The sequence below is a fragment of the Scyliorhinus canicula genome, chromosome 8, assembly GCF_902713615.1.
Source record: "Scyliorhinus canicula chromosome 8, sScyCan1.1, whole genome shotgun sequence".
Taxonomy (NCBI): Eukaryota; Metazoa; Chordata; class Chondrichthyes; order Carcharhiniformes; family Scyliorhinidae; genus Scyliorhinus; species Scyliorhinus canicula.
Window position 1 is genome coordinate 21,219,856 of NC_052153.1, and position 14,751 is coordinate 21,234,606.

At 44.1% G+C, this 14,751-nt stretch overlaps 1 protein-coding gene across 2 annotated transcripts in view; it reads left to right on the top strand.

Annotated features, from left to right (window-relative positions):
• Positions 1-14,751, top strand: part of ric1 (RIC1 homolog, RAB6A GEF complex partner 1) — a 161,512-nt gene that overhangs the window by 140,208 nt on the left and 6,553 nt on the right. For both annotated transcript variants that reach the window (XM_038804247.1, XM_038804248.1), the window contains 5 exons: positions 836-994; positions 3,564-3,700; positions 4,808-5,097; positions 8,125-8,313; positions 13,130-13,307. In XM_038804247.1, the coding sequence (XP_038660175.1) occupies positions 836-994; positions 3,564-3,700; positions 4,808-5,097; positions 8,125-8,313; positions 13,130-13,307 (953 nt within the window). The remainder of the gene's footprint in view (positions 1-835; positions 995-3,563; positions 3,701-4,807; positions 5,098-8,124; positions 8,314-13,129; positions 13,308-14,751) is intronic.

Here is a 14,751-nt window from a genome sequence, read left to right on the forward strand (position 1 = left end):
TACAGAAAGAGGCCATTCAGCCCATTGAGTGTCCACTGAATCTCTGGAAGAGCACCCTACCCAAGTCCACTACCCTGCCCTTTCCCTGAAACCTCGCCTAAGGTGGCAAATTGAGGAGAACTCCTTCTGTAAACTTCCACGTTCTGCAGTCCAGAGACACACTTGTTTTGTCATATCCTTAGACTAGTCTTATTTATTTAATTAATTAAGATTTTTATTAAGTTTAACAAGTTATGCTATAACTACATTGTAATACTTGACAGTTTCCCACACGTAGTTTAAGCCACCGCCCAATTTCAGGGAAAAGAGAATCCTTAACACTTGGCAAACAGCCACCTCCCCGCTGTACTGTGATGCTGCTGCATTATTTTTGCAATGACATTTTTTTGATTTTTTTTCTCTCTCTGTACCGCTGGTTTAACCCCACTTTTTGTGCCATGTCAGACCTCCCACCAATCTTGCAGTGCATCACCACTCTTGTGTTTGCTCTTTCTCCTGCCCATCACCACTCCACCCATATACCCTCCATGCTGCTGCTATATCCCAGCTATGCCGTCAGATCTTGCACTGTTCTCGCAGCACTCTGAATCACCAAGCAATAAGCAAGACCACTTTATGCCTTTGTTTCAATGCATGCAAGATGTCTAGCCAAAATCGAGACTTGGTATGGAAATCTGGTTACCTGAATATGTAATGTTCAGTCACAAATTGATGGCCTCGTATTGATCAAATTTGATAAAGGTGGATAACAAAATGGAGTGAAATCTACTGCAAAATTGAATTTGATTGCATTTTCTTACAACTGTTTTTCTTACAACTGTTTTTCTTCTGGTAGAACATGGAGGTTCCTGCAGTGAGCAGACAGCACGCCACACTGCTTTTCAGCACAGCCCTGGAACGAGGAAAGTGGGACCTTTGCCGTCACATGATTCGTTTCTTAAAAGCCATTGGTGCCGGGGAATTAGAGACTCCTCCACCTACTCCTACCACTCAGGTACCTGGGAAAATAACTCATCTTCCAGTGAACATCAAAACAATTTGTTATAATATGTGGTGATTATAGTCCCATAATGTTACCAACTAAACTGTTCATACATCACTACATATTGTTCTGGCATCGCAGCACTTGTAATTCTGTGTGTGATGTGAGTGTAGTAAACTTTGCAACAGCTTCTGATTGCAAAGATGGAAGATGAAAAAATGTGGTTTTTGTAGCCTTTCTGGCCTGAGGTCCTATACTGCTTAAGGCTAACGTGATACTCAAAAGCCACAGCTACTATCAATTGTTCTAAGTTTATCGCAGTCTCTGGCAGTAATTCAATTGCAGGCATAGCAAACAATTCCTCTAGCTTGTTCTTGTGTATGACAATGTAACTTGAACCTGGCTAATTATTGCTTCTTACTGCCAGCCATCCACAGTATTTAACTTTTACACATACATTATATGAGTCGTGGAGTATTGTTTTTTCTGGGCTGGTTCACAGTGAAGAGCGCCACTTATGCAGATAAACTTCAACCTTCACACTCTGCCATCTTGAGCTTCTTGAAACCCAACTCATTTCCGACAATCTAAACCATGGAAAAATATGGATTGCATTAAGTATTGAGAAATAAAACTCCTTGCTTTTGCATTGCACAGGTGAAGCCAAACTCTAACATACAGTAGAACTGCTCTTAAGTCATCCACCTGTGATGCATGTAGGAATTTCAGAAATATATTGTATTATATGTATTTGGTGCATACGGGTTAAAAGCCCGGGTTAGTATGTGAATGCTGCAGTAATGCTTTTTAAACATCCTGGTTTACAAGACCACGAGACACTTTGGCTGCAGAGGTGCAATTAAAGCATCATAAAAGTTGGGCTAGTGGAATTTTGTTTATATGAAGAAGGTTTCCTGGGGAGTAGATAATCAGAGACATTTGGCTGGATTCACAGCAGATTTCGGCGCGGGGGCACTGAATCAAAGTTTACGCGAGAATCAGGCCCGGCACTGCTCCCGCGGTTCTCCAGTCCCCGAAGAATCGTCCGCGCGCGAATTAAGCGTGGGGTGCCGTTGCCAGATTCCCTCCCAGCTATACTCCGGTCGCAACTGGCCGAATTTCCGACGGTATGGTTCTAACCACGTCTGGCTGGTTGGGACTCGTGTGCGGCGGCTGCGGACTCGGCCCGCGGCTGCCCTGGTGGGGGGCGGGGGGATCGAACACCGGGGGAGGGCCTTATGGGCGACTAGGGTGGCGATCAGGTGGGATAGATGGAGCAGCGCGAGGCAGATTGTTGGGTCCAGGTCCGCCATCACGTTCGGGGCCCGTATCCGCAGCCAAAGCTGCAGGAACCACGACGGTACCTGCCAGCCCCCTGTAGGTAGGTGAATTGGTCCGTATGTTTTTTTTTAGGAAAGTCTGGAGTGTAATGCCAGCGTTTTTACACCAGCGTGGGGACATGGCCCCATTTTTGGAGAATCCAGCCCATTGTGTTCAGCTTTAATATGATGATGTAGTTAATGGGAGGAGCCAGGGACTAAAGCAGTCTGGTGTTGAGTTTCAGTATTGAGTTCAATTAAAGATTGGGATGTGGACAGATCACCAATTTCTCTCAAAGCAGTTTAGTTGAACGATTTCGCCTGTGAACTGAACAGCAGTTTCTGAAAAGGCTGGAAGGTTAAATGGTAGTTTGACACAGGCAAGAATCGGCAAGCTGATTCTTGAAGAATCTCTCTCTCAAAGCAGTGTATCTGAGATATCTCTTTACTGCAAGTATTCCTGGGGTCTGCTAACTATTTAAAAGTGAATTTGGACCTGAGATGGGTTTGCTTGAGTGGAGATAAAGATAGCAGATAAAATTTAGTGTTTCATTTCATTGTTAAGCATTGTTTACCTGGTAATTATAGGCTATTTTCTTTATGATAAAGTTACATAAAATTTGTCTTAATATACCACATCCCTAATTGTGCACTGAGTCACTCCTGGAACGAAGGATCCTTTCTTCACAGTTATACAAATTAAATTAAATATTAGGGTTTCTGTGCGCTATCCCACCAACTGATGGGGTCTGGTCCAGAATCGTAATACTCTCAACTTCACCATAACATATTGGTGACGTGAATGTTGGAAACGAGAAACTGATTGTAATTGATTCTCAGATTGCATTTGATACATTTTTGGTTAGCACTGCAAACACAATCAGAATTAAACATTAAGATATTTTTAAATCCCATAGCATTTATAATGGACTGCAAGTTGTCGGGTATATAACAGTTTATTTGAGTTACTTGAAAGAAATAGCAGTTCAAACACTTCAGCGTGTCGATGAAATGGTAGAGAACTGGGCTGTTTCTTTGCTTCACGCTTCAGTGCTGTTACACAGTACTTAATGACAACTTTACCTTTACTCCGAAATCCCAATTTCCAGCAACTGGAATGGAAAATTGGTTTCAGGGTCCTTCTCGGTGCAAAACCTGATATAGTCTATTTCCACTTGTTTCCCATGGTGATAGGTGTTAAGACAGTGTGCTGTGTATATATTTTCTAGATTAAAGTATTGTGCCTTTTAATGTTATTACAGGAACCCAGCTCATCTGGAGGCTTTGAGTTTTTCAAACATAGGAGCATCAGTTTTTCACAGTCAGCAGAAGGTCCCAATGGTGGTAAATTTAACCTGCAAAAGACGCTAAGCATGCCTTCAGGTCCCTCAGCCAAGAGGTAATTATGTTGTATAATTTTCTAACTGGAGTCTCGTTCTAAATTTAGGGCAGCCCGGTAGCACAGTGGATAGCATTGTGGCTTCACAGCGCCAGGGTCCCAGGTTCGATTCCCCGCTGGGTCACTGTCTGTGCGGAGTCTGCACGTTCTCCCCGTGTCTGCATGGGTTTCCTCTGGGTACTCCGGTTTCCTCCCACAATCCAAAGACGTGCAGGTTAGGTGGTTTGGCCATGATAAATTGCCCTTAGTATCTAAAACGTTTAGATGGGGTTATTGGGTTATGGGGATAGGGTGGAAATGAGGGCTTAAGTGGGTCGGTGCAAGACTCGATGGGCCGAATGGCCTCCTGCACTGTATGTTCTATGTAAAATTGTACGCCATAAATCATTGCTGGTTGTTTGCTTTATTAAACTAATGGGTTGTATTGACTTACAAAATACAAACAAGTGAAAAATTCATCAAAATTATTGCAAAGTAGCAGAAGATTACACAATCCAGAAATGTTGGAAAATTGGCAAAAGTTTTTTTCATGATGCATTCAAGAGAAATGTTACTAAATGTTTTCAGAAGTGCTCAAAAACCTTTAAAATTCTTATTGTTTCAGTGAATGCATTCACTGTACAAACCCATTTTGGTTGTGCAATAATTTGCATTTACCTACCCTGTAGATCTGTTTTAAACGTTATTGCAGCCTGACAAAACTTTGTGTAAACCATTCTGAAGCACACTATTATCTCCTCCTGCTTACTATTTACTATTCCCTGCCCCAAGACCTCTGCATACACAGTTCTCTAGCTGCTTAGGAGCAGTGCAAATTGACTCATTCCTTCTCCAATCTTTCCTTCCTTCACTCCCTCCTACATATGTAATAAAGCTCCTGCTTGGTGTTACCCTTGTACCATCAGAGATCATGAACTTGCTGTGTGCCAAATTGCAAATGTAAACTTTCTTCCACCCACTTCCATGTCAGAGCATGTTAATAAACCAGCCTACTCTACGAACCTGGTGTTCAGTAACGGATGCTTTTTTAAAGACTTCCCTTTATTCTTTACAAGTATTTTTTTTTAATTATTTGAATTGAGTATAATTTTGTGTCCTTGTCTTTAGGTGGAGTAAAGATGCTGACAGTAATGAAAATATGTACATAGATGAGATGCTTTGGCGTCACGCACGAAGACTCCTGGAAGAAATTAGGCTGAAAGATCTCAGCAACTTTGCCGCACAACTGGGTTTTGAGCTTATTAGCTGGCTCAGCAAAGAAAGGACTCGGGTGGCACGAATCGAGGACTTTGTTAAGGCTTTAAAAAGACTCCACAATGACTTTCTTTGGCCATTTCCTGTTATTCCTTCCAGCTGTTTAGTAAATTCACCATTTAAAAATGGCAAATACAAAACAGGTAATATGAATAAAAATTTGAAGGATATTGAGCATTTTTTATTTTAGCAACTTGAAGCAGCATTTCACAATTATATATTATGGAAGCACTGGAATAGTAATGTTAGAAAATCGCATTCATAGCCACCCAACGGAACGTTTCTACAGAATTATTAGACATGACGCTTGTATCTAGGAGTGATTTTTCATAACCTTGAGTTAATTCTAACGTTTGGAAAACCCTTATTTATTTTTTATGCATGTGCAAAATGTATTGGCATCCTTTGGCAGTATTCTACTTTTCATGCCTGCTCACATGAAGCCCTTGCCATGATGGTGGGCTATGAATGCTTAACTGCACCACCCCCTCCCCAGAGAATTGGTCAACAGAGTAGGAATAAATGGGTCATTCTCAAGTTGGCACGCAGTGGCTAGTGGGACACTACAAGGATCAGTGCTTGGACCCCAGCTATTCACAATATATGTCAATGATTTGGATGCAGAACCTAAGTAATATTTCCAAGTTTGCTGATGACACAAAAGTAGATAAGAATGTGAGTTGTGACGAGGGTGCAAAGAGGCTTCAAAGGGATTTAGACAGTGAATGGACAAGAATATGGCAAATGCAGGATAATGTAGAAAAATGTGGTTTTATCAACTTTGATCAGAAAATTTGAGTGCCATGAGTCATTGAAAACTGAAGTGCAGATTAAGTAAGCAATAAGGCAAAGTGTATGGAGCCTTAGAATATTGTGTTACAGTTTTAGGGAATACTTTCCATAGCGAGTGTGCAATGGAAGTTCATCAGACTGATTCCTGGTAGTGGCATTGCGTTATGAAGAGAGATTGAGGAGACTGAGCCTGTATTCTCTATTTCAAAGAATGAAAGATCTAATTGAAGCTCACATGGCTCGACAAGGTAGATGCAGGAAGGATGTTTCCTCAAGCTTGGATGTGGGGGTGCAACCAGAATAATGGGAAAGCGATTTAGACTGAGCTGAAGAGGAATTTCTTCACTCGGAGGGTAGTGAATCTTTGAAATTTTCGTAGCCGTTGATGCTCAGTCATTGAGTATTCAAGATAGAGATCGATAGATTTGAAAGACATTAAAGAACAAGGGGATAGTGCGGAACATGGCCTTGAAGTGGGTGATCTAGTTAAATGACAGAGTGGGACATGGGGTAAATGACCACCTGCAGTCCATCTGGTGTAGGTACACCAACAGTGCTGTTAGGGAGCAAATCCAAGATTCTGACCCAGTAACAGTGAAGGAATGACCATATGGTTCCACGTCTGGATGGTGTGTGACTTGGAAGGAAACTTGCAGATGGTGGTGTTCACAGTCGCCTGCTGCGTTCCTCTTTCTAGATGGTAGTTGGTGGTTGGAAGGTGCTGTCAGAGGAGCCTTGGCAAGTTGCTTCACTGCATCTTGTGGATGGTACACATTGCTGCCCATTGTGTGTCAGTGGTGGAGAGAGTGGATATTTCGGGTAACGGATGGCGTCCAAATCAAGTTGATTCCTTTCTATTGGGTAGTGTCAAGTTTCTTCAGCGTTGCCGTTAAACTCACCCTGGTAAGTGGAGAGAATTCTATTGCACTCTAGTAGATGATAGATTGCTTTGGAGGTGCATCGGGAGGTGTATTACTGATTGTAGAACTCCAGCCTTTGACCCGCTATTGTATCCACAATATTTAAATGGCTAGTCCAGTTTTGTTTCTGGACAATCCCCAGGATGTTGATGGCAGGGCATTCAGCGATGAACATGCCATTGAATGCCAAGGGGAGATAGTTAGATTCTCTTGTTGGAGATGGCCATGACTTATGCACTCCAAATGCCGCTTGCCATTTACTAGCCCAAGCCTAGCTCCTAATAGTAAGGTTAAGGGGGGGAGTTGTTGGGTTACGGGTATAGGGTGGATGCGTGGGTTTGGGTAGGGTGATCATTGCTCGGCACAACATCGAGGGCCGAAGGGCCTGTTCTGTGCTGTACTGTTCTATGTTCGGCAGGTCTTGCTGTATAGATGGAGCCATGGATAGCTTTAGGATCTGAGGAGTTGCGAGTGGTACTGAAAATGGTGCAATCATCAGTGAGCCTTGGTTGTGTCCCCTGGTTGCACCCCCACCTCCAAGCTGGGGGAAACATCCTTCCTGCATCTACCTTGTCGAGCCACGTAGGCTTCAATTAGATCTTTAATTCTTTGAAATAGAGAATACAGGCTCAGCTCCTCAATCTCTCTTCATAACGCAATGCCACTATCCCTGGAATCAGTCTGATGAACTTCTGATCTTATGATGGAGGGACGTCATTGATGAAGCAGCTTGCAGATGGTTGAACGGGGTTTACCACCCTGCAGAACTCCTGCACTGATGTCCTGGAGCTGTGATGATTGACCTCCAACAACCATAATCATCGCCCTTTCTGCTAGGTAGGACTCCAACCAGTGCAGAACTTTCCACCTAATTCCCACTGACTCCAGTATTACTCATATGCTGCATTGATATCTAGGACAGTCACAGTCACTCTCATCTCTTGTATGAAATTAAGTTATTTTATTCATGTTTGGACAAAGGCTGAATTGAGGTCGGGTGCTGAACGGCCTTAGAGGAGTCCAAACTGAGTATCCATGATCAGGTTGTTGTTGAGCAGGTACCGCTTGATGATACCGTCACGATGTCTTCCATCGTGTAGCTGATGATTGGGTGTAGGTTGATTGTGTAGCAATTGGCTGGGTTGTATATGCCACCCTTTATTTCCCACTGGACTTAACCTAGCAATTTTCCACATTGTCACGTTGGTGCTGGCATTTTTTCTTCATATTCCCCTTGACCCTTCCACCAATCACCGTAAATCTGTGGCCCCTCCCTGCTAGAGGAAACACTCCTATCATTGTGACATTGAGTAAGGAACAATTGTGAATCTCACTAGGGTTACAGTCCTTAACTGTTAGTAAAGGAAAAATGGATCCAGTGATGAACCTAATTTAAATGAATTTTTTTTTAATTAACTGATGGATGCTACTAACACCTTTTGTTTTATTTTTCTGCAGTTGGAGACCAGTTTCTTAAATCACAGTCAACGGAGACTTTTGTAAACAGTGATTTGGAGAGTGGAGTCATAAATGCGCATGGTAGCCATATCTGCCTTAGCCTCAACGCCGCACACACTCAAATGGATTCTGGCTCATTACAAGGACCTCAGACACAAGATGCAATTCTGTCGCCTTTACTTTCCAAAGGTAAGCATTTGTTTACTTGCTATTATAACTATATTAATTAAATATTCATAAAAGCACACACATGCAGCCATCCTAACAACGTTTGTACTTGATATTTCCTACATACAATTCACAAAGTCGTTTGTTAATGAAAGCAGAAGAAAATAATCTATAGCAAATCATAGTACACTGAATCTGTGACAAAAATAAATTCAACACAGAGGACTTGGAATAATATTGGAGTATGGTTAGAGCAAGAAATTGGACTATAAGTTTATTAGCTTACTTTGCTGTCCAAAAGGCAATGTGGCAAAGGGAACTATATGATGAGCCTAATTCAGGAGCAAAGTGATGCAGATGGTGGAGCTTGGAAATAAATACGAACTTGATAGAAATGCTCAGCAGTATTGTTGGATTCGTGGCAAGAGAAACACGGCTAACATTTCAGGTTGAAGACCTTTTGTAAGAACCTGAAACATTAAATTCTCTTTCCCACTCCACGGGTGCTGCCAGGCTGTTCACTTGTTTTCCGCTTTTAATTTACATGATATAATAAGTATGATATGATAAGTATGTACTTGTAATATGGGAGTTGTGCACTACCAACATCACCTGTTGATAAGTGTGCACCTTGCAACTCTCAAAACGGAAGACAATGATTATATAATCCAAGGTTTTTTTTGTTCTGTAATGAAATAATATTGAAGTGAATATAGCTTTATTGCCTCTGCAGTGCTTCTGGCAATGTTGGCTCTCGGTGAATTATTGGCACTAGTGGTTTCAGAGTTCATGGGGAATATTTTTGAGGTTGAAATTCTTCCTGCATCTCTTCCTTCTTTACAAACCGCACAAGCTCCCAGGCTGCTGATAAAGGCTGCTCAGATTTTTCTCTGCACCCCACTTCCATACACGCACTTTTCTTTTTTCCATGCGACTTGCCCCAACCCTACAGAGTCGCATCACAAGCATTGCTATTTCGCTAAAACATCTGATCGGTGGAGAGTTGGAGTGGTACACAAACTCATGCCACTGACCCCCCCCCCCCCCCCCCCCCCCCCCAATGACTTATCTGTTATAAACTGAAACTGATGTCTATTTTCTTTCATTAATCTGCAACTTTGAAGAAAAAGTCAACTGGCTGGGAGTGCACAGACCGCTATAATTGTAGACGTACTGTTTCAAAATATCATTGGACACTTTTGATCAGAACAATGGTGTGTTTTCATTGGTTATCTGTTGTGCACCACATCTGGGTCTTGGAGCCGCATAGAGCTTTGAGATGTGTTCCCTTTGTTCTGCCCACTGATTTCTTCGATTCCTAGAGCATCAATCATTTTGTCTTCAGAAATAATTTTTTGCATCTGATTTTTTCTTTCTTGCAATCTAGCTCAATGCTCTCACTTGGTTCCATTCTGTTACAATCATAGGTGAGTTTTCTGACACACACTCCCTTTGAGAAGGTGTCAACTGGAATGCACAGTTGGTCTGCCAGTACTGCTGGCAACTCAAGAGAAAGTCTCTTTGGGTGCCAGTGTTGCTTCCACCCATAGCCCTGGCAGTCATGGCTTGCAATGGTTGGGGAGGGCCTGTGATTATGGGGGCTTGTTGGGGAATCTTGTACCAATTTGCGTTTTTGTGTTCTTGTGTGAACATAGAACATACAGTGCAGAAGGAGGCCATTCGGCCCATCAAGTCTGCACCGACCCACTTAAGCCCTCATGTCCACTCCATCCCCGTAACCCAATAACCCCTCCTACCCTTTTTTGGTCACTAAGGGCAATTTATCATGGCCAATCCACCTAATCTGCACATCTTTGGACTGTGGGAGGAAACCCACGCACACACGGGGAGAACGTGCAGACGCCGCACAGACAGTGACACAGCAGGGAATCGAACCTGGGACCCTGGCGCTGTGAAGCCACAGTGCTAATCACTTGTGCTCCCGTGCTGTGGGATGGGAGTTTTGTCTTTGTTTATTAACTTGGTTCCAATTGTGGGTTTGGTTGTTATGGCTATTTATTTGTCCTCATCCCGGGCGGGGGTCACCCTGCTACCTGAAAAGTTGACTAACGGGAGCGAAGTGGTGAGGGTAACCACTGCTCGTTATTTTCGTTTAGTTTTAGATAATGAGCTTCGGGTTTTTGTTTGGGGTTAGGAATTTTTGTTCGCCTTTTGGTTGTGAGTGTTTATTTGGGAGGGGGATGGGGGAAGGGAGGGTTTGCTGACAGTGACTACAGCTTGTTCTTTGTTTTGTCTTGATGGGGGGGGGGTGGCTACTTGTGTTGCCTCGATGCCTGAACTTTCTAATTAGTTGCTGGATTATTTCTCTTGGTGGAAATGGCTTATGTGGGAGGGGGTTGGGGTGTGAATCACCCTCAATTTTTGGTTGGTATCATGGAATTTAAGAGGGTTGAACGGCCCAGTAAAAAGGTCAAGGATATTTACTCATCTGAAGTGTTTGAGTGCCCATTTGCGGGTCAGGGACCAGACAGCTTTACGGAAGGGTTAGGTGGGACAGGCATTCCACTCGGGCTTCACTAGTAGGGCTCGGAAGGCTCCAGTTTTGATTAATAAAAGTGTTCCTTTTTCGTCTGCTAAGATCCCAGCGGAGCTGAATGGGAGGCATGTGATTATAAGTGGGTCTTTGGCGGGCACCTCGATGATCCTAGTTAATGCTCCAAATTGGGATAGTATGGCCTTTATTAACAATTTACTGTCTTCTAATGCTGATTAGGATTGACACCAGCTAATTTTGGGGAGGGGGGACTTAAACACGGTAACACAGTGATTAGCACTGTTGCTTCACAGCGACAGGGTCCCAGGTTTGATTCCCAGCTTGGGTCACTGTCTGTGTGGAGTCTGCACGTTCTCCCCATGTGTACGTGGGTTTCCTCCGGGGTGCTCCGATTTCCTCCCACAACCCGACATTTTTCACGCCCTCGCGCTATTCTCTCCCCCACCCCACGCACGACCCACGCCACAAGTCGCCACTCACCGTTTTTTACGGAGAGCAGCGATTCTCCGAGGCCGAGCAGCCGGGTCATCACGCACGTTTCAACACGGCAGCAAACACACCTGCTTGCTGCCGTCATGAAACAGGCGCCAGATGCCCGTTTGGGGCATCTGGGGGCCCGATTGGCACGACAGTACCACAGCCACAGCGGGCTGTGCGTCCGTAACGGACGCACTCTTTTCCCTCCGCCGCCCCGCAAGATCAAGCCGCCACGTCTTGTGGGGCGGTGGAGGGAAAAGACGGCAACTGCGCATGCGCGGCTGACATCATCGGCCGCGTCAGCCGGCGTGATGCTTGGCGTGCGGCCTTGACGACTGTCGTCAAGACCGTGACACACGGGGCCGCGCTCCTAGCCCCGCCCGGGGGGAGGAGAATCTGCCCCGGATGTGGACGTGAAGGCTGCCATGGGTCACGGCCTGTCCCACGGCAGCCTTTACGATTCTCCGCATTTGCGGAGAATCTCGCCCCTTATGTAGGTGAATTGGACATTCTGAATTCTCTCTGTGTACCCGAACAGTTGCCAGAGTGTGGCGACGAGGGGATTTTCACAGTAACTTTATTGCAGTGTTAATGTAAGCCTACTTGTGACACTAATAAAGATTATTACTTTGTATTAGACCCTCGAGTGGACCAGTCTAAGTCTGAATTCATGAAGGTTTCCAAATGCATTATAGAGCAGCTGGGGGAGCAGATCTGTTTCAGTTTGTATCTTGGATTTGCTTGATTTAGAGGGCTCCCACTGCTAGTGTTTATACGAACGTCTTGCGCTCAGGTTACTTTCAGTTAAATAGGAGTACGAGGCAGGGTTGTCCATTGTCTCCGCTTCTGTTTGCTTTGGAAATTGAGCCATTGGCCATTGCGTTTAAGTTCTTCAACTGCGTGGAGGGGGCTAAGGCGGGGAGGGAGCATAGGATGTCCTTGAATGCAGATGATTATCTTTATATTACGGATTCAGTCTCCATCATAATTGAGATAATGAAGCTACTTCAGAGTTTCGGCACCTTCTTGGAGTATAAGTTGAGCTTGGATAAGAGTGAATACTTTCCGGTGAGTCCCCCGGGGAAGGGAGCCTATCTGGGGATGTTGCCTTTTTGCATGGCCAGATCTAGCTTTCGTTATCTGGGAATCCCAAGTGGCCCATGACAGGGCATCAATGGGGTTAGAGCTAACTTGTGGAAGTGGGATAACCTCTCCCTGTCCTTGGTGGGCAGGGTTTAGACGGTTAAAATCAATGTCCTTCCGAGATTTTTATTTCTTTTCTAGTGTCTCCCCACTTTACTCCCCAAATCGTTCTTTGCCAGTGTCAACAAGATAATAGCTTCCTTCATTTGGATGGGCAAGAAAGACCCTGAGGTTTCTTAGAGAGACAATTAGGTGGCTTAGCTTTATCTAATTTGTTATTTTATTACTGGGTAGCTAATTTGTGGAATTTATTAATTTTATACAACGCTGTGGTGTTGAATTTAAATTTAATTGGCTATTTGGGGGTGATCTCAGATAATCATACTTCATCAGACTTATCTGTGGTGTTCATGGAACCTTAAAGTCGTTTGCAACTATTTCAAATTTGTATTGGGTCGTAACTTCTGGGTAACGGTTGTACAGAAAGCCCTCCTAGCCCATGACCTAGTCTGTGATTTAGTTAAGAGATCTTCTCGTGTGCTGTACCTGTGCAGTGATGAGAACAAGCGAGCTTTATATTTCTGTTTTCTTAACTATACTGATTAGCATTTGCAATTCTGCAGATGTAGGAAATAATCTCAAATTTTGTAAGTCTTCAAACTTCCCTGATGCTTCGTTAAGTTATATCATTTTTATGTTTAGGTGATGAATGCAGTATTGGGTCAGCTACTGATCTCACTGAAACCAGTTCTATGGTGGATGGTGACTGGACTATGGTCGATGAAGGTTTCTCCACACTCAGTCTTACACAGTCTGAACTAGAATATATATCAATGGAACTGGCCAATAAAGGCCCTCGCAAGTCACAGGTTCAGTTAAGGTAAGTCCAAATCCATCAACTGTAAGAGCATTTCCCAAACTCCATGTGAAAGCAGGTACCCGAGATGCGAGGCTGTATTTTTGTCAGACTCCGCCATCACAAAATGTAATTGAGGTTTTAAATTCCTCATATGCCAGGGTCCTGATTTGTCCCCCATTAGGATTAAAGGAGATTATTACAGGTAAAGACTCCGGTATCTATCTGTATGTAAAATACCAAAAATACTCCTGTAAAAGCCAACCCTAGATTTTCAGAACCCACAAAATTCAATTAAAATATAATCCCTACAATCACATCAGAAACCCAATTTGATCAATTTTTTCAGGGGTGAAACTGACAGAGAAGAGAATTAAACAGCACTCGTGGAAACAAGATACAGGAGCCAACTTCAAAAATGACTATGAAATGAATGGAGAGCCAAACCTGGTATCCAAATCCATCACCATCAGCCTTCCTGGGGAGGGGAGACTTTAGGAGCCTTACCTATCGAGCCCTTGTGAATGCTGACTCAGTCCAGCAGCCCAACCCCGCACCAACGCCTGGGGGCTATCAAAGGATCCCTGCAGTGCAGAAGGGGCCCATTTGGCCCATTGAGTCAGTACCAACCCTCCAAAAGAGCACCGTACTTATGCCCCCTCCCTGTAACCCCGATCATCGCCAACCCACCTGCCCTGCACATCTTTGGACTGTGGGAGGAAATCGGAGCACCTGGAGAAAATCCACGCAGACACGAGGAGAATGTACAATTTCCACACAGGCAGTCACCCAAGGTCAGAATTGTACCCGGCGTTGAGTCAGCAGTGTTAATCATTGTGCTGCCCATCCCCACACTTACTTGGCTCCCGTGTAACATTGAAACCACAGTGGCAGCTGATGTTGACGCCTCTTCTCCAGGAGTAATTAAAATGGAGAGAGAGAGTCACAAATGGAATAAACAGCTGGTGTGGGCGCGCCTTACCCCATTCTTTTGAAAGCCAAGTTAAGTGTTCCGGGTGGATGTGCATAAGTTGAAAAATGGTCCCTCAAAAACATGACCTGTCAAGATTATCTGGTCTATAAAAAATCATTTTTGCATGGGAATATATGATAAATTAATGTTCAAGAATGCCACACAGTTTTCTGACCTAAATCAAAAATGGCCTTGCAAGGGCAGCACGGTGGCCTAGTGGTTAGCACAACCGCCTTAGGCGCTGAGGTCCCAGGTTCGATCCCGGCCCTGGGTCACTGTCCGTGTGGAGTTTGCACGTTCTCCCCGTGTCTGCGTGGGTTTTGCCCCCACAACCCAAAAATGTGCAGAGTAGGTGGATTGGCCACGCTAAATTGCCCCTTAATTGGAAAAAATGATTGGGTAATCTAAATTTTTTTTTTTTAATGGCCTTGCAGAGTATCGGGAGTGGATCCCAACTTGCAGTGAATAATGCAAGGAGGGCCATAAAAGGAAGAA